General features: G+C 43.2%; 2 protein-coding genes across 5 annotated transcripts in view; one reads left to right on the top strand and one right to left on the bottom strand.

Moving 5' to 3' along the window:
• Positions 1-22,129, top strand: part of MRPL11 (mitochondrial ribosomal protein L11) — an 81,914-nt gene that overhangs the window by 17,261 nt on the left and 42,524 nt on the right. The gene's annotated exons all lie outside the window — the stretch shown is intronic.
• On the bottom strand, positions 4,585-13,497 carry LOC117365128 (transmembrane protein 121-like). Of its 2 annotated transcripts, none has more exons than XM_033955117.1 (2): positions 13,206-13,497; positions 4,585-6,454 (listed from the first exon to the last, which is right to left on the bottom strand). In XM_033955117.1, exon 2 carries the CDS (start codon positions 6,367-6,369, stop codon positions 5,371-5,373), a length of 999 nt encoding a protein of 332 aa, XP_033811008.1. In that variant the 5' UTR covers positions 6,370-6,454; positions 13,206-13,497; the 3' UTR covers positions 4,585-5,370. The 2 variants fall into 2 exon arrangements, with proteins under 2 accessions (XP_033811008.1, XP_033811007.1); XM_033955116.1 differs by having other exon boundaries at positions 13,011-13,497.

Genomic DNA, 22,129 nt, shown 5'->3' on the forward strand with positions numbered 1-22,129 from the left:
ATAGCACTGGACTCCTGGGGTGGGGAGTGTGGGGGGTGGGAGGACTGTGCTTGTACTGTTGTTTATTGGATGATTTTGCTTTTTCTATATGCTTGTTTATAGTTGAAACAATAAAAATAATTTGAACATAAAATATACAAACAGATAAGGTAGAATACCCTTCAAAACAAGAACTAATAAGCTGATCTATTGTTGGGGGTATACTCTTAACCTTCTATGAATCTATAATAATAAAACGCTAAGTGTGCATGCACACTCTTAATACCGTGTTGCCTGATCTGTAGTTCCGTGGCCGGAAGAGTGCGCATGCGCGCTTACCACGCATCTCTCTGTCTCGCAGCGGGCTTGCCGGCTCCGGCCAGACAAAGTTAATTTTTTTGTTCAAAGCCCCCACCGCGGCTCCTCTATCGAACCTCACCAGAGTCAAAGAAGACTTCCGACTCTGGCGGGGATCGAGAGAGGAGACGCAGCGTCGGCTTTGAACTAAAAAATGAACTTTGGCTGGCTGGAGCTGGCAAGCCCGCTACGATTCAGAGATATGGCTCCCTTACTGCCCCCCCCCCTTCCCTTCCCGCGGTCCCGACTACAAATCTGCCGATTCCAGCAGCATGTGCAGCACTCTACACACGCTGCTTCGGGATCTTCTACTGCTCTGATTTGCTCTGCCGCTTCTCTGATGATGTCATCAGGGACATGCCAGAGTAAATCAGGGCAGTAGAAGGTCCCGAAGCAGCGTGTGTAGAGAGCTGCACACGCTGCTGGAATCGGCAGGTTTGTCGGGACCGTGGGAATGGAAGGGGGGGACAGTAAGGGAGCTGGCCAGACTGCGGGAAGAGAAAGGGAAGGTAGGGGAAACGCTGCTGCTGCACAGGGAAGTGGTGTGGGGGGAGGGAAATGGAGAGGTAGGGAATGCTGCTGCTGTGGCTGCTGCACAGGGAAATGGATGGGGAGGGAATACTGCTGTGGCTGCTGCATAGGGAAGTGGAAGAGAGACATGCTGATGCATAGGAGGCAGGGAGAGAGACAGATAGATAGAAAGAAAGACAGACAGCGGGAGGAAGGGAGACAGAAAGAAAAGAAGAAAGACACAGGGGCAGGGAGAGACACAGAAAGACAGACAGACAAAGGGGGCCAGGGAGAGAGACAGACAGAAAGAAAGACAGCGGGAGGGAATGAGAGACAGAAATAAAGACAGACAGACATACTGTATATTCTAGCACCCGTTAATGTAACGGGCTAAAATACTAGTAAAGAAATAATGTTAATAGGCATGTGGCCTTGGCTTTCACCCTACTGTGTTCCACCCCAGAAAACTTTGACTTAGGCACACTGTAAATGCACAATTTAAAGTTTAAGTTTATTGTTCATTTTGATTAACGGATATAAAATACAAAAGGAAGGAGCACAGCACATTGCTGGTGACTGCCCTGTATGGCAGCTTCAAAGGGAATAGTGAGAAACATAAAAGAGACAATCACAGCACTGTAAAGTGAAGATGGGAGAGAGAAAATGATTCAACCCCAGCTTCTCACATAGTCGGTGACAGAACCAGGGGTTAGAAGCAAAGCACAGTGAGATTAAAAGATTCTATATTTATTTTCAAAGAAAGAAAATAGAACAAAATAAATCTGTCTGTTGCAGGAGAATCATGATTGCCTTGGGAGCTGATAAAGAAAATTAGAGCTCTGAACAAAAACTTAGCACAGGGTGTGTAAAAAAAAAAAAAAAAAATTGTACCCAGTGCAGTAACCATATGGTTTCTAAATGGATGTGTGCATAAAAGATGCACACTAATATGGGAGCGTATATCAGGCTTAAATATGGAAATACTTAATAGAAGAAATAATAGCTATAACTCCTTTGAGGATAAGGTGTGATCTAAACCTCCCCTGGATGTCTTCTATACAACAAATGCTTATAAAGTAAATTCTTCAGGCCCTCGGAGGTGCCACCAGAAGCTCAATAAACTTTCATGGCAACTGGCTTTATGCCCCCTTTCGTCTTCGGGTCACTGGTCTTTTCTAATGTACTTCCGGGTTGGCCCGATGACATCAGTCTCAGCTGGGCTGTAGAATATTTAATGAGCTACAGTACGCGCCGCGGCCATCTTAGATTACATTCCGGGTGGCCACGTCGTGAAGAGCAACATAGTTTTGAGGTGAACAGTTCATATTAGTCTATGTAGTTTGGTGTCATGCAATTTTATTCAATATTAAGTATTAAAGTTAGTTTTTTGTCGTAGGGATTGTGCCCTGAGGAAACCTGAACAGGGTGAAACATGTTGGCGTATTTCGTCCCTCTTGACTAAACCACCCAAGCTAAGTTAAGCACTTACAACTCCTTCACCCAATCAATACTACTAACATTCTAGACATAACAGAAATAAATAATAAATTAAACATCATAAGTGACTGGCTATATTTAAACAAACTCTCACTTAATATAGATAAAACTTGCGGGCTTCTTCTTCCTATCAAAACATCTGAATCATTATTAGGAACAATCTCAATCAAATCTTTACCATTACAAATGCTAACCAAAATAAAACTCCTTGGTGTTATCTTCGATAGAGAGCTCTCTTTTCATGACCACATAAGTTCGATCGTAAAAACCTGCTTTTTTAAACTTCGTATTATTCGATCACTCTGTCCTATCCTAGATACTGATTCAATCAACATCTTGACTCATTCACTAGTCATTTCCCACCTAGACTACTGTAACTCCCTCCTTAATGGACTCCCCCAAAAAGAACTACGACGATTACAATTAATACAAAATTCTGCAATAAAATTAATATACAAAAAAGGTAAATTTGAACATGTTACTCCTCTTCTTAAAGAAGCTCATTGGCTCCCCATCACACATCGCATCACCTACAAAATCATCTTACTCTCCTTTAAAATTAAACTTTTCCATCAACCACTATTCCTTGATAAACTACTAATTCCACAATGCTCCCCTCGTACTTTAAGATCCTCTGACCAAAAACTCCTCTTCATTCCTTCTTTAAAAGAATTCTATTACACCTGAAAAACCAATTTTGCAGTAACTGCACCCACACTATGGAACTCTCTCCCACAATATTTACGGGATGAACAAAATCTAATCAAATTCAAGACCGGCTTAAAGACTTTCTTATTTCAAGATGCCTTCAGTTGAATCTAAATCACTCTCTTTCTTCTCTTAAGTCTTTCTCTTATTTGTTTCCCACTCTCCCTTTTTCTGCCTATTACTGCGAATAAGTATATGCCGCAACAATGCTACCCTATTCCTCACGTTCTATCCCCTCCCCACTTTCTCCTTCTTTACTAAATTATGTAACTTCTCCCCTCCTTCCCTTATCTCCCTCACCTTCCAGTTTGTCTAGTCTACGTCATATACGTTCACATTATTTTATAACATTTTTAGCCTCTACAAAACATTGTTAACCGGCCAAACATTTGCTTGATGGTCAGGATATTAAAAACTAATAAACTTGGAAACTTGGAACTATTTAAAATATTTATTAAAATAAAAATTTATGAGCTAAGCACATCTACATTAGAAAAGACCAGTGACCCGATGACGATAGGGGGCATAAAGCCAGTTGCCATGAAAGTTTATTGAGCTTCTGGTGGCACCTCCGAGGGCCTGAAGAATTTACTTTATAAGCATTTCTTGTATAGAAGACAGCCAGGGGAGGTTTAGATCACACCTTACCCTTAAAGGAGTTATCACTAATATGGGAGAGCACGCTCAATCTGTGTATATGGGACTGCGCTAGTACCAGCTATATTTTGTGCATAGAAATTGGCACTTGGAATTGCATACGCATATACAGTATACTCATGGTGGAATGCTATTCTGTGTATGCAATTTTTCAAATACCGGTATTTGTGCCCAGAATAGCATTTCAGTACATGCACAGATGTGTGCAGCACTGATACAATTTTGCAGTACCAACAATATCGTATTACATTTGTCAACAGTGTAGTAGTGCATAACTCTTGATCTTGCCCTCCTCCCCCTCAGCACCTTATTCCTGCCCTTTTGAGACCCATCCCATTCAGTGAAGCCAGGTAAAATTTGCCTATGTATGCATGCAGTAAAGGGAAGACACAGACATGAAGTCCTCTCTCACTAACACTTGCAGAAAAAGCTAACATTTTTCTCTTCCTCAGACCTTATATAGTATTAAAGCTCTAGCTTTAAAAAACCTTGTGCTCAGTCTCTGGATTTTCTGCATTCTTCTCTGCATCTGCATATCTTCCTTGACATGTGATTTAATTGAGCTGTGCATCAATATCTACCCACAGTTGGCTCATGTAGAAAACTTGTTTTATCATATGGAGCCGATAGTAGCTTACAAAATTATGCGCTAAACTGTGCCCAAAGCCTAGTTCAGGGGTGTCCAACCTGCGGCCCGAGGGCCGCATGTGGTCCCGTGAAGTATTTTGTGCGGCCCCGGTCGAGGGTGATGCAGTGTTTTCCTCTGCTGCCCCCGGGTGTTTACCCTACGAGGGTCAAGATAAGGAAATTGGGTCATTAGGGCATAGACAGGGGGTGGGTAAGCAGAGTGGGCAGACTTGATGGGCTGTAGTCCTTTTCTGCCGTCATCTTCTATGTTCTATGTTTCTATGTCTTGCCGACTCCCTCCTCTGCCTTGCGGCAGCGTTTGCGCATTTGTGTGGCCCCCCCAAAAAATTTTTCAGCCAGTGCAGCCCAGGTAAGCCAAAAGGTTGGACACCCCCCTAGTTATTATGTTAGCCCCTTAGTGTGGATTTTTTCTGCTCTCTTGGTTCAGACACTCATGGTTTCTGCTAGTGTCCATATGGCATCCTGCTGTGAAACAAATACAGCAACTTTTATATCTTAAGTGCATTTCATTAAGCAAAACAGAGACCAGGAGGCATTAAATTATAATCTCCCTGAAAGGATAATTCTCTTTTTTTTTTTTTTTGACTACAATTTCAAAACAGTTATAAGGTTATCCCGCTGCATTACATCTGCCGGAATTTCCCTTCAAAATGACAGTCGCATACTAATGATGACATCACTTGCCAGCTAGCACAGGAGGAATGCCTGTAAAGTCATCAAATTGCTCCAGTTTGTGTCTTTCTGACAGAGGATGGTTCATAGTATCCTAGAATGTCTGGCAATAAATTGATTTAGCAGGTCTGTCTGATTCTTGACTTTATGCTGTAACTTTTTACCATATGTTCTTATGATCAGTACAGGTAGTAATGCTAACTGGATTGGGAGTGGATTGTACCCCTTACACCATTAGCACTTTATTTGTAGTTTATTGCTTTATTGGAAGGAAGATGCCACAGGGAGTACCAGCGTTGCAGCAAAGGGACTGTGCAGATTCTAGGTCACTGTCCTATTACCTCAGTTATTGGTGGGGTTATTCCTTTTGATATCCTGTAAATGAAAGAGTCCTGTGGGCTCCTCTGCAGTCCCTACATCTGCTGCACTGTGGAATAACTTGTGATGATGGACTGAAGGTACTGGTGTTTGCAGGGCCTCCTCACCTAGCAGAGGTTCCTGACGTGTTTCTGCTGAACCTACATTAACTGGGTGGCTCTGGTATTGTAGCACTGTGCAGGTCTTGATGGCAATAGCCAAGATATTCTTCCCCATGAATACTGCGGAGACTCTCTGGTCGTGGTAGAGAAGCATATTTCCACCTCTGATAAAGAGTGTGACCAAGTTGATAGTTACTAGACTGAGGATGGGATAGAGCATCATCTTGTGGGGGGTGATCTGCTCACCTTGCATGCTGATCTCGCTCAGAGAAACACATGGAAGGACCAGGAGCAAACTGTAGCAGTAGAAAAATATCAGCCCTTCCACCCACAGGGGGATCCCTTTCCTCTGCAGCTCCCAGAGGTTGGCTTGGATTTCCAAGACATCTAAGAGGTCAATGACCACCCAGAAGAGGCGATTCCTTAAGTCCTCCTTCTTGCGAAAGGCTCGGACGTACTCCATATGGTCTGTGGCCACCAAGATAACATAGAGGGAGGGAATGCAAATGGAGATTAGGAGAGTAAGTGTTTTGCGGGCTAGTGGATCTGGTGCACGCCGCTCTGCCTTGTAGTTCTGGTAGATAAAGTATAGCTTAATCTCCAATACAAAGACAAAGAGAAACCAGAGGATCATGGCATATCCCCGCCTGGCAGTCTTTACTTCTGCTCCCACCCACACTGCCACATAGCGTAACACAGCTAGGAAGCAAAGGTCCCCGACCAGAATCATAATGCAGACACCCATCTTCCTCAGACCTCCATTCTGCTCGGCCAAGTAGACATCTGTGGCGGCCATGGTGGATACAATGACCAGGGCTGACATGCAGACGTGTGGCTTGTTGGCAGGAAGAGGTGGGGCCATGCTTGCCTACCCTGATGGCAAGCAGTGGAGGGCTGTGATGGACTTCTACACCAAGGAATCTCTGAAAGACTTGAACCATCAGCACCTAGAAGGACAAGATATGTTACTCAAAGTATAGGCAGGCCATGAAGCCTTGATGGTATATATGGTCCAAATTTTTTGGTTATCATATGGGAAAGCACATGGGATGGGATGTAGTCTCAAGGAACAGTCTAACGCCTTTAACTTCTTCCATTTTCTCTTCTGGGGAAGCTAAGCAGAAGGAAGCTTAGGCTGGAGGGAAACAATAAGTGTATATGAAGAAGATTCTGTTGAACAAGACCAGAGGGGTGAAAAAAGGCAGGCAATAAGGGTATTGGGAGGCAGGAAAAAAGGAAAGGATAAATGGGAAGTGGGGAAGATGGAGAGGGACAAAGTTGAAGGAGAAATGTGATATGAAAAGGCTGGTGTATATAGCAAAGTTTTGATTGGGGGAGTGCTGGTTGTTCACGTGATCCCAGCTGATGGCTCTGAAACATGTTTCAGAGGTATCTGCCTCGTGGAACTGTTTTTGGGCACAAGCCAGTAGAGAGAAGGTCACAAAACTATCACAATATTATCTCTATGCTGATGACGCTCAGATCTACCTCTCTGTGCCAAATATCTCTACTGAAACCCAGACCAAAGTCTCAGCCTGCCTGTCTGACATTTGCCATCTGGATGTTTCACTGCCATCTAAAACTGAATATGGCTAAAACAGAGCTACTCATCTTCTTGCCTAAACCCACCTTTCCGCTTCCCTTATTCTCCGTCTCTGTGGACAACACACTCATCCTTTCTGTTTTGTCTGCTCATAGAAACATGATCTCGGGGTCATCTTTGACTCCTCTCTCTCCTTCACCACCCAGATACAACAAATTGCTAAAACCTACCACTTTTTCCTCTATATTACCAAAATTCAACCCTTCCTCTCTAAGAACACTACCAAAACACTTACCCACGCCCTCATCACCTTGCGCTTAGACTACTGCAATTCGATACTCTTAGACCTTCCACTTAGCCATCTTGCTCCCCTCTAATCCGTCCAGAATTCAGCTGCATGAATCATATTCTGGGAGAGCTGCTATACTCACGTTATACTTCTAAAAGTCACTTCATTGTAGTCCCATCTGTTTCCGAATACAATTCAAACTCCTCTTCCTGACCTACAAATGCACTCACTCATCTGCCCTTCACTATTTCTCTTTGCTTATCTTCCCATGTGTTCCTTCCCCCCCCCACCCCTTGAGCTCTGCTCAGCTGGTAAGTCCTTCCTATCTGTGCTTTTCTCTTCAACTGCCAGTTCCAGACTCCGTCCCTTCTGCCTTGCTGCACTGTATGCTTGGAACAAGCGGTCCGAATCCCTACTGTGGGCTCAGTCTCTGGCAGTGTTCAAGGCCCAGTTAAAAGCCCCCCTTTTCAAGAGTACTTTCAATACCTAACTCCTCTCACCTTGGGTTCTGCATTCACAACCCTATATGACATGTCTGTCTGTCCAAGTTAGATTGTAAGCTCTTCTAAGCAGGGACCGTCTATAAATATCAAAATGTACAGTGCTGCGAACGCCTTTTAGCGCTATATAAGTGATAAGTAGTAGTAGTGGACTTTGAGCAACATGATCCAGATGTAACTACAACTTTAACTTTATTTCTGGATGAATATGTGAACTCTCCTGGAACATATAAATTCTAAGATACCTCCAAGCATTACGGCTATTGTAGTGGTGCACCTTTTAGATACAGTAGATTTATTTGTTCCTGGAGGGCTCATAATAACATAAAATAATTAAGATGAGATTTGTGCCTGGGTCCCATTGCACTGACCTTCAGGTTGCCCCTCTGTGCTGCAGGGTTGTCTGTGTGGCTATTTTCTACAAATGATGCCAGCAGGGGAATTTCTTCCCACCGCAGCCTGCCTTTCCCCACCCTGCCCCGATCAGCTAAGCCAGAATGACTCCCCGAAGCCGTGGCTTCAGGGAGCCCTGCCAGCTCAGCTGATCGGTGGGGGGAGGGGAATTCCCCCTACTGTGATCAGCTTATGGCTGCTGCTGTCTAGTGGCAAAGATAGGCGGCTGAAATGTAGGCCAGGGTTTTTCTAGGCCTACATTTCAGCCACCTGTCTTGGCGTGAATCATGGCTAGGTAACTGCTTTAGCCTGCCTAATGCCACTTCCGGCATTGGCCATGCTCGCTTTGGCGGTCCGCGGCCTAAAGCAGCTACCTAGCCACAATTCTAGCCGCCTTTTATTTAGGTGTCAGTAGGTTTTTTGCCATTTCTGACTGCATTTGTCAATTAACTTAGGCAAAGGCAGTGTGCCTACCAGCCTAAGTTTAGGCTCTAGTTGTAGAATTTCCCCCCTAGTGTACACTAATTCCATTAGCATGTGCTAAGCTTTTTTAGTGAAAAGGCCCCAAATCCAAGACCCATATCATCCATGTGAAAAAATAACTGCCATCTCAACTTAATAACTGATTGCCCCATCTTTAGCAGCAATAATTAGAACCAAACACTTACAGTTTTTAAAAAAACAATCTTTCACATCGCTGTTGTGTAATCTTGGCTCATTCTTCTTTGCAGAACTGCATTAATTCAGACACATTCATAGGTTTTGCTAATTTCAAGTCCTGCCACAGCATCTCCATTGGGTTCAAGTCAGAACTTTAGGCCAGAAAAAAAACGTTAATTTTTTTTTCTCTTTAGCCATTCAGATGTAGATTTGATTGATTGATTTGATCGAGTCAATTTTCTAGCCCATCCTCCCAAAAGAGCCCAGAACTGGTTACAAGTTTACATACATAATGAAAGGTTTAACATCAAAATTACAAGCTGACATACAAGCAGACATACATAACAGTGGTTAGCTATATGGAAGGCATATTCTTAATAGAATACATAAGAACATAAGAAATGCCTTCACCGAATCAGACCTTGGGTCCATCTAGTCTGGCGACCCGCACACGCGGAGGCTAAGCTAGGTGTTCCCTGATGAAGACCCTGTTTACCCGTACCCCTCAACGTGATTTGCAAGAAGGTGTGCATCCAACTTGCCCTTGAATCCCTGAATGGTGGTCTCCGTCACAACCTCCTCCGGGAGAGCATTCCAAGCGTCCACCACTCGTTGTGTGAAACAGAACTTCCGGACATTTGTCCTGGACCTGTTGCCCTTGAATTTCAATCCATGACCTCTTGTCCGAGTCACATTTGACAACGTGAATAACGGTAATTCTTGCTCTATTTTGTCGAATCCTTTTATTATTTTAAAAGTCTCTATCATATCGCCTCGCAGTCTTCTCTTCCCCAGGGTGAACAAGCCCAGTTTTCCGAGGCGTTCTTTGTAGCTCAAATTCTCCATACCCTTAACTAGCTTCGTGGCTCGCCTCTGCACCCTCTCCAGCAGGGTTATATCCTTCTTTAGGTAGGGAGACCAGTGCTGGACATAGCCCTACTCTGAAGGGTTAGCAGGAAGCCTGCTTGGATAAACTAAACTAAACTAAAGCTTAACTTTGTATACCGAGTCATCATTCTAAGAAGGCTCGACTTGGTTTACAGCAATTAAATAAACAGAGAATGATTTACAAATGATAAATAGAAGATAATAGCAACATTTCAAAATAATTAGTTTTCAAAATGTTTGGCGAATAGAGTAGTTTGTAAAGATTTACAGAAAAATTGAAACGAACTGGGACTCCTTAAAAAAAAAAAAAAAAGAGATCATTCCAGAGTTGAGAGAATTTAAAGACCAAAGATTGACTGAAGATCTTGACTCCTTTAATCCCTATTTTAGAAGGAAGGGAGAGTTTAAATTGTTGGATACCTCTTGCAAAGGAGAATCGGTAAACATTCCAAAATAAAGGAATAAGAGGATGGGCTCAGTCTTCATATAGTAGTGAGACAACAAATATCAGGTTTGAAAATGAATATATGGAAGACTGAATATATGTTTTGGGAACTAAGTACAGTAGTATGACAATTGATAAGGCACTCTATATGTATAGCACCAATGAAATACTTTTGATGTACAGCATAAAAGATTGGACATTTGTTTTGGTCATTAAGTATAGTAAGACAATTGTTGAGACACTCTTGGTGGGAAATAGACTTGCTTTTGGACCATTGTCCTGCTGCATAACCCAATAATGCTTCAGTTCCATCTCACAGACAGATGACCACACATACTCCTTAAGAATTTTCTGGTACTGCTAAGACTTATGGTTCCTTCAGTAATGGGCAGATTTTCCAGATTCTGAGACATCTAATCATCCCCATATCATCACACTTCCACCACTATATTTACGAATTGATGTGATGCTCTTAACTGTGAAATTGCTGTTATCGCTTTTCTTATCTGTCCATAGAATATTATCTCAAAAGGCCTGGTGAGATGAACACATACGCTACTTTTGGTAGCAACATTTTCTTTCTTACTGCTCTCCCGTGAATCCCATATTTGCCCAGTCTTTATTATTGTGGAGACATGGTGACGCTAGAGAGGCCTTAAGTTCTTTGGTTGTTCTGGGATGTTTTGTGACTTCTGGAGTAATTTTTGCAGGCTGGCTATTCCTGGAAAGATTCACTATTGTTCCAAGTCTTCTCCGTTTGGAGATAATGGCTCTCACTGTGGTTCAGTGGAGTCCCAGAGCTTTAGAAATGGCTTTGTAACTCTTTCTAGACCAATATATTTCAACAACTTTTTTTCTCATCTCTTCTGGAATTTTCTTTGATTATGCCATAGCATTCTTGTACAAGCTTTATGGTAAGGTTCAATACACTAGAGCTGTTTCAAATAGAATACTTTATTATTTGGCCAAATATGAATAATGAAAAAATATTTGACTGAATATGAATAATGGACTTTGAGCTTTAACATAACAAATAATAAAAGAAGAAACATGAAATTAGAGATTGTATTTATTTCAGTATGATTTGGAATAGTATGAGCTCCGAATTATATGTATTTGAATTTAAATTGCTATTCGACTCTAAAAATGTATTAGGGGCACTATTCAAATCAAATAGGAATATTCAGCCCTAATTTATAGAGAGCTTTAAATTCAACATGCCTGACTGAAATCAGGCCTAGCTGTATTTGATAGCTGAATCTAAAGATCAATTAAATTTGGTCAATTAGTTGATTGTGTAATGGGCAGTTACTTTTTCACATGGGTGATATGAGTGTTGAATAGAGGAGCACAAAATCTTTTTCACCTTACTGTGTTTCCCTGCTCAAGAGCATTTACAGTCTAAGGCAGTGCATTGCAAACTGTGCGCCTCCTGCGATTTCAGGTATGCCGCGGCCCACTGGGAAGGAGGAGAGGCACCGCTTGACTGCCTACAGGACGTGCCTTTCGTGAAGAGTGGCATGTCCTATAGGCAATTGGCCTGTGCCAGCGCCTCTCCTCTCCGGCCAGCCCTTTTTCTTGCAGGTACTCCCACTGCCAGTGCAGGGCCCGTTTGAAGGGCCTTTGCGCGGACGTTGACGTGATGACATCACGCATTTATGTGATGTCGTCATGGCACCGTTGCGCACTTCCGGGTGTCTAGAGCCAGGGACATTAGGTTTAGTGTGCCCTGACTCGAGAGAGATTGCGAGACACTGACTCTAAGGGATGGGTTTACTAATGTGCATTACTATAACTTAACACTCATTTTTTCATCTCAATATTTTTTAATGTGGCATTTTTACTAAGTACATAACTTTCATTAACATGTTAATGTACATTGGTAATCAGGCCCAAGTTGGTACCTGAGGCAATGTAGCATTAACCCCCCCTCCCCCCCATTTTATAAAACTGCAATAGTAGTTTTTAGTGCAGGCTGGCACTTGAATGCTCTGTGCTGCTCTCGACACTCATAGAGTTCCTATGAGCATTGGGAGCAGCGCAGCGCATTAAGTGTGCTGGCCTGCGATAAAAACCACTATCGCGGTTTTGAAAAAGGGGGGTAAATAGCATCACAAGAAATATCAATGGGAGAAGAAGCTTCAGCATTTCTTGTATGCAAATCCCATTCTCATGGTCATCTAAAAAAAAAAATAGAAAAAATTTCCTAACCCCACCTATTGTCACATGTACCCATTTCAACCCCTACTACAACGGCACCTTTCCTGCATACCCGAGTCCTCAAAAGATGATATATTTGATGGCATCCTGCAGAGATAACCATGCAGCCTATGCATATTTGTGTTCCTTGAAACAAGTAACTGCCTCATTTTTGCCCATCTGGCTCCATGAGGAGGGAATAATTGTAGTTCTTGGCCTCCTGTGTGCCTTTTGAAAAGAGCTTATTGCTCAGCTGTTTTGTTCCCTCCCACCCCTGGCTTTTATATTCCTTTTTCCCCTACCTCTGGTCATATCTGATCTGTTCGCTTTTCCAACCTGAAGCAAAAAATTAGAACAAAAGCAAAAGAGCATAAATAAGGATCATTGAATTTTGCCTGCCTCAAGAAGGGGAAGAGATCTGTGAATTTCTACTAAATTTAGTGCTGTGGATTTGAATCTACCAGATCTGTCACTTCTCTCCCCTTTAAATTTTTTGAGGATAGAGGAGGGTCAAAATTAGTAGCTTTAGCTTTTGCCAATTAGCATTTGTTCCTCCTACTCTGTAGAAAATTAAATTATAACTTACGATTTTCCATCCATGCAGATCTGGAAGTCCTCGCCTGTGTCCTTTGCAGTCAGACATGGGCACCCAAAGCTTTCTGACTTCTTTATTTTTTTTAAACACATTTTGTGGAGAAGGCAAGGGCTTGTTTAAAGAAATTTATCTGTCTCCAGAATGGGCCATAGCGGTTTGAAGTGTGCAGTAAGGCATTGTTTTTACCTGGCAGGCATAGCGATCCTCAGGGGGGAGGGGAAAGAATACATGAGAGAGCCTCCCGGGGTATCTGCGAATTGTGTCTTCAGGTTCTCCTTTTGTCAGCGGGCTCAAAGCTGTGAGATCAGTGTCATTTGGTGTTGTCCCCAGAGCCTGCAGGATACATCTGTGTGCGTATGCTCTACTGATCTCACTGGCTTTTACACACACCCCTTCTCCTTTCCTGTTCTTTTCTTCCCTCCCTCCCTTTTCCTGTTGGTCTGCTTTTCATCCATTTCTTCTGTACTCTCTCTAGCTCTCACTCACTATTATGTAGGTATGATTCTTGATGCTTCTCCATTTGTGAGTCATGTTCTCCCATCCCCCCCTTTTTTTTTTTTACTTTTCAGGTTTGGAAAACTTTATTGGTATGACAGTGTGCCAAAGGAATATATAAAAGGAGTAATTTTTATAAGACTTTTTTGAATATAAAACAGTGCTTTATCCACAATCATAGGTGCTTTAAAAAAATTGCCTGGGTCTATATGTGTATAAAAATATGTTCTGTTGACACATAGGAGACAAGTCTATAACTTGATCACATCAGTAATGTTGTTTCTACCGTTTGCGTTTGATTCGTTCCATGTCTAAGTTTCTAGAACCCAAATCTTTAAATATTTTAATACATTCACTTGTCATCGCTAAACTTGATTATTGCAACTTGCTATTGTTAAACATCACTCAAAAGGAAAAGAAACGTTTACAAATAATTCAAAATACTGCAATTAAAATTATTCATAATGGAAAAAAATTTGATCATGTAACTCCCTTTTTGATAGACTCACATTGGCTTCCCATTAATCAATGTATAACCTATAAAATATTGCTTTTAGTATTTAAAACACTATCAACGAACCTCAATTTATAGATTGGTTACTAATCCCATACAACACGACACGTTCTCTCCGATCCACAACTCAGGGGTTGCTAATTATTGGAACCAGACGTCACGATATATATTCAGTAATGGCCCCTTTAAAACGCCCTGCCTTTATATATAAGAGAAGTTAAAGATCTCAGCAGATTCAAAAATAATTTAAAAACTTTTCTCTTTAAAGACGCATTTAATCTTTAAATAATCCATTTTTAATAATCTTAATCCCACTCCTCGTGTTCTCTCCTTATTTGGCTCTTTCTTTTCTTTTCAATTGAATAATATTAATTTTGTAACTGTCTCCCTTTCTTTTTTCCTTCCCTTATGTATCTGAGTCTGTCTGTTTTGTCAGTCTGTTTTTAACCCCTTTTAAAGCTGTATAATGAACTCTAGATCTATCTTATACTTTACTGTTACTCGCTTAGTATGTAATAAGTGATTTATCAAATTTAAATAAACTTGAAACTTGATGTAGATGCTATATGCTGAGTGTCAGTTCTATAATAGCATCCCAAATGCCCTCCAGATTCCATTATAGAATACTAATAGGACCATTTACAGTATGTCAATAGTATGCATAAATGTGTTTGTGTAACTTACAGTTACAAATTGATACGTGCAAGTGGGAGTCTTACCTATATACATGTCCCCTCTGCATTTTCAGTTTAAGTGAGTTATAGTATACCGGTTAGCCCCTAAATGCATAAGGGGACGAATGTATGGATGAGGCTCCCTTTTAAACGCATCAGAGAATAGAATTCTATATTCCTGGCATGCAGATGGCGCTTATATTTATGAGGGGATAGTGTGTGCTTTTATGTGGTATACTGCACATGTAGGCATTTCTGGGGCAGAGTTATGAGATACAAGTAGCTGTTATAAATTGGGCCCACACAAATTTGTTTGAAAAAATTCTGCCTGTCTGTAACTGTGCAGAAATTTTTAGGAAGGGTGTTTTATAAAGGCAAAGAAGCACACACGATGCTTTTATAAGATAAGTACTTAAAATGTTTTAATAATATGGAAACCAATTTTCGTGAATACACTACTTTATTTAAATAGATAAAATGTATGGTTCAAAAAAAAAAAATTAGGCTCAATCAAGATTATAAGTTTTGGTGTTGGAATATCCCACATTCTATCTATATCTATCTCTCTCTCTCTCTCTCTATATATATATATATATATAGATATATAATATTTTGGTTGGTAGTGGTTTCTTTGAAAGTGGTTACCTATATTCTCTCCAACCAATCTGAATAGACCACTTAGCACAAATGCCTTTCTGCCTTTCTTAAACAGGTACAACATATGTGCCTCTTCACATTGACAACCTAGCATACAAATTGCCCTGCATAAATATTTAATAGGGTGCCTATAAAAAATGCCCCCAAATATGAAGACTTCCTCCCTATATCCTTTTAAACTTAATACATTATATGTGAACTAACTTCAGAAAGTGCTCAGAACCTGCAGATAGGGAAGCCGCAAAAGGGGACATGCCCCAAACTGCAAACCCCCTTGGCCTATCACTGCACTTCCTCCTATACTGAAAGTCTGTTTAAATAATCTAACTATATTATTTTAATGTAATATGATCGGCTGATAAGGGGGGCGGAGTTGTGGTGATGAACACCTCTGATCCAAAAGTAGAATTATCCCAGGACAAGCAGGCAGCATATTCCCACACATGGGTGACGTCACCGACGGAGCCCCGCAGCGGACAGCCTCGAAAGCATCTTGCTTGAAGATCTCGAGCTTTCGATTGCTGCATCGCGCATGCGCGCGTGCCTTCCCGCCCAAACTAGGGGGCGCATCTCCTGAGAGGATCCTCAGTTCAACGTTTTCCGCGGAGCCGAGAAGACTTGTCGACTTGGTTCCCGTAGCGTTGTGCCTTCTCTTCACCGCGGCTGAGTACTCTTTATTGTTTTCGGTCGCTGTGTTCGTAATTCTACTTCTATTTCTACTTCTATTTTATTTCTAAAAAAAAAAAAAAAAAAAGATACATCTTTTTGTTTTTCTTTAGCGTCGGGTTGGAAGATTGAGGCCTAGGCCTCTCTTCTCCGTTCTCGACACGGACTTTGTCCTATCTATGTCCCGGCCTGTTACCGGGTTTAAAAGGTGTTATCAGTGCGGTAGAACTATTTCCATCACTGATCCACATAGTCGGTGTATGATCTGTCTCGGGTCGACTCATCGCCCCGAAGATTGTATTCGCTGCCTCACTCTTCAACCTCGTGCTTTTAAACGCCGCTGCGACAGATTTTTGGAGCTTTTTCCTCGTATGGAGCCTGAAAAAGCTGTGGCCTCGGTCGAGGCATCTGTAAAATCCTCGACTCCGGGTCCAACCTCGAGTACTAAAACCTCGACCTCGCCTCCTCGACAGGCCTCGGCCTCGAAGACCTCCGGGTCCTCGGCCTCGAAGGCCTCGACGATGTCCTCGAAGCCTGGATTGGGGGGTAAGTCTCCTGCTTCCTTTTCAGGTACCATCTCTAAGAAGCCGACAGAGTCTACCTCCATTCAGCCTGGGGCCCCAGGTTTGACTCCGTCTTCCAGACCTTCAAAACGTGCTTCCAAGTCCAGGGAATACTCTCGATCGAGGTCGCCCTCCTTGGAACGCACGAGACCTCCTGTGACTCCGAGTCCTTTGGTCTCCGTCCCCATGTTTGAGGATATGCTGAAGTCAATTCTGACTACGCAAATTTCCTCAATAGTGGCTCAGTTGGTACCGGTCTCGACTCTGTCTGCGCAACACCAGCCTGAGCATAAATCGGTACCCTCTCGGCGATCTCCTCGTCGCAGGTCTCGATCCAGGGTTTCCTCGTCAGACTCCTCGTCTGAACATGGAGCTAAGCAAACATTACCTCGATCCAAACACAGGTCTCGGTCTTCGAAGCTTACCTCTACAAAGAGCTCGAAGCATTCTGATCTTACTTCCAAAGCTCATACTACCATTGCCTCTTCAATTTCATCGAGGCATTCGAGGTCGAGGACACCACCTTCGAGGCATTTGTCTCGAGAAAAATCTCCTCTTAGTAAGCCTCGTACTCCGCGCACCTCTCCGACTCGGAGCCTTAAGCGGAAACATTCAGCCACTCCTCCTCTGACAGGCAGTGGAACATCTTCCATCACTTTACATCTTGAATCTGAGCCTGTATCTCAGTATTCACGCGAGGCTTCTCCATCTTTTTCAGTGACACATCGTTCTCGTTCTGTTTCTCCTGAGGAAGCCTCGACCTCGAAGTCTGCTTCCTTTGCTAAATTTGTCTTCGACATGGGGCAGGCTCTTAATATTGATTTACGTTCCGATTCAAAATACACGCCTGAATATCTGGCGGATATGGAACTTTCTCATCCTCCTAAGGAGACCTTACGTCTACCCATGACACCGGTGCTGAAGCAGACGTTTCTACGTAACATGGAGACTCCTTATTCTGTGACAGCTATTCCATCGAAGCTGGAGTCTCGGTATCGTACTGTTCCATGTAAAGGGTTTGAGAAATCTCAACTTTCTCATCAATCTCTAGTGGTGGAATCCTCCCTGAAGAAGGCTCACCCATCTAAGGTGTCTGCAACAGTTCCACCAGGACGCGAAGGGCGAACTATGGACAAGTTTGGGCGCAGACTTTATCAAAATTCTATGATGACAAATAGAATTTTGAATTACAACTATGTCTTTACTTCATATTTTAACCATTTTTTGAAGCAGTTGTCATCGTTTTGCCCAGACTGGCCCAAAGAACGCCTTTCTGAATATAAACATATTATTCAATCTCTATCTCAGTTACGTCTATTCATGTTGCAGGCATCTTACGATGCTTTTGAGCTATCCTCCAGAGTCTCGGCATTTGCAGTGGCTATGAGACGTCTTGCATGGCTCAGGATTGTAGATATGGATCCCAATTTACAAGATCGTTTAGCAAACCTGCCGTGTCAAGGTTCTGAGCTCTTTGATGACTCTATTGAAGCAGCTACTAAAAGGCTTTCTGAGCATGAGCGCTCCTTCGCCTCTCTGCTTCGTCCGAAACCAAAACCTTCTGTGACTAGAGCTTACAGACCTCCAGCTCGTCGTTACCCCATGAAGTCCACACCGGCTTTTTCTAGGCCTCCACCTAGACGGCCACAACAACAACGTCCTCAAAAGCCCCAGACACCTGCTCCAACCAAAACAGCTCCGTCTTTTTGACGGTCCAGTGATGAGCATTCCAACCTCTTTACATCCAAATTCCTCCCTACCCATCGGAGGTCGCCTTTCCCTTTTTTCATCTGTCTGGGAAACCATTACATCGGACCTTTGGGTCCTTACGATCATCCGCGAGGGATACTCTCTGCGCCTGCTTCAGGTGCCTCCAGATCACCCTCCAAGAGAGTGTCTTTCCAGTTCCTCGCAACTTCCCCTTCTTCTTCGGGAGGCTCGGGCTCTTCTTCTCCTTCGAGCAGTGGAGGAAATTCCTCCTCTCGAACACAACCAGGGGTTTTATTCCAGATACTTCCTGGTTCCAAAGAAGACGGGGGATTTGCGACCTATTCTGGATCTCCGAGCTCTCAACAAATTTCTAGTCAAAGAAAAATTTTGCATGCTCTCTCTCCCGATTCTGTACTCCCTCATGGATCAAGGGGATTGGATGTGCTCACTGGATCTCAAAGAGGCTTATACTCACATTCCTATTCATCCAAACTTTCGCAAATATCTCAGGTTCAAGGTGGGGAACCTTCACCTTCAATACAGGGTTCTTCCATTTGGCTTAGCAACCTCCCCTCGGGTTTTCACCAAGTGTCTGGTTGTGGTAGCCGCGGCCCTTCGAGCCCAGGGATTGCAAGTTTTTCCTTACCTCGACGATTGGCTTATAAAAGCTCCTTCTCTTACAGGGGTTACGCAAGCGACCCTTCAGACTATTTCTTTTCTTCAAAGTCTGGGGTTCCATATCAACTTTCCAAAATCTCAGTTAGTTCCAACTCGATCGATCCAATTTATTGGGGCGGTGTTGGATTCTGTCCGCATGAGAGCTTTTCTTCCTCTCAACCGACAGAATACTCTCTTAAACCTTTGTCATCATGTAGCTTCCCTATCAACTATCAGGGCGCGTCATATGATGGTCCTTCTCGGTCACATGGCATCTACAGTACATGTGACTCCTTTAGCAAGACTACATCTTCGCATCCCTCAGTGGACTCTGGCATCCCAATGGCAACAAGCTCTAGATCCACCTTCTCGCCATATAACGGTGACACCTTCTTTAAAGAAGTCTCTCCGCTGGTGGATGCTCTCTTCAAATCTTTCCAGAGGTTTGCTGTTTCACCATCTCCCTCATCAGAAAGTTCTCACAACAGATTCGTCCGAGTACGCATGGGGAGCCCACGTAGATGGTCTCCGTACGCAAGGGTTATGGACGGCCACAGATCGTCGATGTCATATCAATCTGTTGGAACTCAGAGCGATATTTCTTGCTCTCAAAGCTTTCCTTCACATCCTTCACGACCAAGTAGTCCTTGTTCGAACGGACAATCAAGTAGCAATGTATTATGTCAACAAACAGGGCGGGACGGGTTCCCATCCTCTGTGTCAGGAAGCTCTGAAGTTGTGGCATTGGGCGATTTCACACAACATCTTTCTTCGAGCCGTTTATATTCAGGGTATTCAGAATTGCCTTGCAGACAAATTGAGTCGTCTGCTTCAACCTCACGAATGGACGATCAACTCCCCCACACTTCGTCAAGTATTCAATCGATGGGGGACTCCTCGGGTGGATCTTTTTGCGTCACCCAACAACTTCAAACTTCCTCTGTTTTGTTCCCGCATCTTCTCCCCTCTTCGTCTCGAGGCGGATGCTTTTCTACTAGACTGGAGGAATCAGTTCCTTTACGCCTTTCCTCCTTTTCCTCTGATTCTCAAAACTCTTGTCAAGTTGAAGTCGGATCATGCCACAATGATTCTAATAGCACCTCGGTGGCCCCGACAACATTGGTTCTCTCTTCTTCTGCAACTCAGCATCAAGGAACCTCTTCTTCTGCCAGTTTTTCCTTCTCTGCTCACTCAGAGTCAGGGATCCTTACTTCATCCAAACCTGCAGTCTCTTCATTTGACAGCATGGTTCCTTTCTACCTGATGGATTCTGCTGAATTTTCTCAGTCTGTTCAGGATGTATTTCTGGCTTCCAGAAAACCGTCCACTCGTCAATGTTATAGTCAGAAGTGGACCAGATTCTCTTCTTGGTGTTCCACTCATAATCTTCAGCCAACTTCTTCTTCTTTGGCTTCCGTTTTGGATTATTTACTTCATCTATCCCAGTCAGGTCTTCAATCCACATCTATTAGAGTTCATCTTAGTGCAATTGCTGCTTTCCATCAGCCTTTAGAGGGGAAATCACTTTCGGCACACCCTCTAGTTTCTCGTTTTATGAAGGGTCTTTTTAATCTCCATCCACCTGTCAAACCACCTCCTGTGGTATGGGATCTTAATGTGGTCTTGGCTCAATTGATGAAGCCTCCTTTTGAACCTATTGACTTGGCTCATTTTCGATATCTTACTTGGAAAACTGTTTTCTTGATTGCTCTCACTTCGGCTCGTCGAGTTAGTGAGTTACAAGCTTTGGTTTCGGATCCACCTTTTACTGTTTTTCACCATGACAAGGTGGTGCTCCGTACGCATCCCAAATTCTTACCTAAGGTAGTGTCTGATTTTCATATCAATCAATCTATTGTTCTACCAGTATTTTTTCCTAAGCCACATTCTCACTCTGGTGAGGCGGCTTTGCATACTTTGGATTGTAAACGTACGTTGGCTTTCTATCTTCAACGTACTCAACCTCACAGAAATTCTCCTCAACTTTTTATTTCTTTTGATCCAAATAGATTGGGTCATCCCGTCTCGAAGCGTACTATCTCCAACTGGATGGCTGCATGTATTTCTTTCTGTTATGCTCAGGCTGGTCTTCCTCTACAGAGTCGAGTAACGGGCCATAAAGTCAGGGCTATGGCGGCTTCTGTTGCTTTCCTCAGATCAACTCCTATTGAGGAAATTTGTAAAGCTGCCACTTGGTCCTCGGTTCACACTTTTACTTCTCATTATTGTCTGGATACTTTATCCAGGAGGGATGGCCATTTTGGCCAATCTGTTTTACAGAATCTTTTCTCTTAAATTGCCAACTTCCCTCCTCCCTTTTGATTTAGCTTGGAGGTCACCCATGTGTGGGAATATGCTGCCTGCTTGTCCTGGGATAAAGCACAGTTACTTACCGTAACAGGTGTTATCCAGGGACAGCAGGCAGATATTCCCACAACCCTCCCACCTCCCCTGGTTGGCTTCTTAGCTTGGTATCTGAACTGAGGATCCTCTCAGGAGATGCGCCCCCTAGTTTGGGCGGGAAGGCACGCGCGCATGCGCGATGCAGCAATCGAAAGCTCGAGATCTTCAAGCAAGATGCTTTCGAGGCTGTCCGCTGCGGGGCTCCGTCGGTGACGTCACCCATGTGTGGGAATATCTGCCTGCTGTCCCTGGATAACACCTGTTACGGTAAGTAACTGTGCTTTTTGGAGCCGCTGTCCGACTTTGTGGATTTTCATCTGAAGGGAGAAGTTAAAAAAGCTAGGTCTTGTATTCAAGACAGCACAGATATGTTGAGCCTGTTGGAGGGGCAGGATGCTATCCCTGAGGGAGCGATTTTTAGCAACACTGGATATCAAAGCTTTATATACCAACATACCTCAACAATCTGCAATCATGGTTATCCAAGAACATCTGTTGTCTTTACCCTTACCAAAGGCCAGGGTTGACTTTTTATTAACTCTTGCAGACCTTGCACTTGGAAAAAATTACTTCCAGTTTGATGATATGTACTTTGTGCAAATAAAGGGCACCACCATGGGGGCCACCATGGCTCCCATGATGGTGTGTCTCTATATCAGCAATTTTGAGGACAGATTTGTCTATACATCTCAGTTCTTCCATGGTGTGTGGCTGTGGAAGCGCTTCATAGATGACATCTTCCTGGTGTGGACAGCTTCTGGAGATTCCTTG

Source organism: Geotrypetes seraphini, chromosome 8 (genome assembly GCF_902459505.1).
Source record: "Geotrypetes seraphini chromosome 8, aGeoSer1.1, whole genome shotgun sequence".
NCBI lineage: Eukaryota > Metazoa > Chordata > Amphibia > Gymnophiona > Dermophiidae > Geotrypetes > Geotrypetes seraphini.

Coding starts and splice junctions, on each gene's coding strand:
- LOC117365128 (XM_033955117.1), bottom strand. CDS start 6,369: ATGGCCCCACCTCTTCCTGCCAACAAGCCACACGTCTGCATGTCAGCC.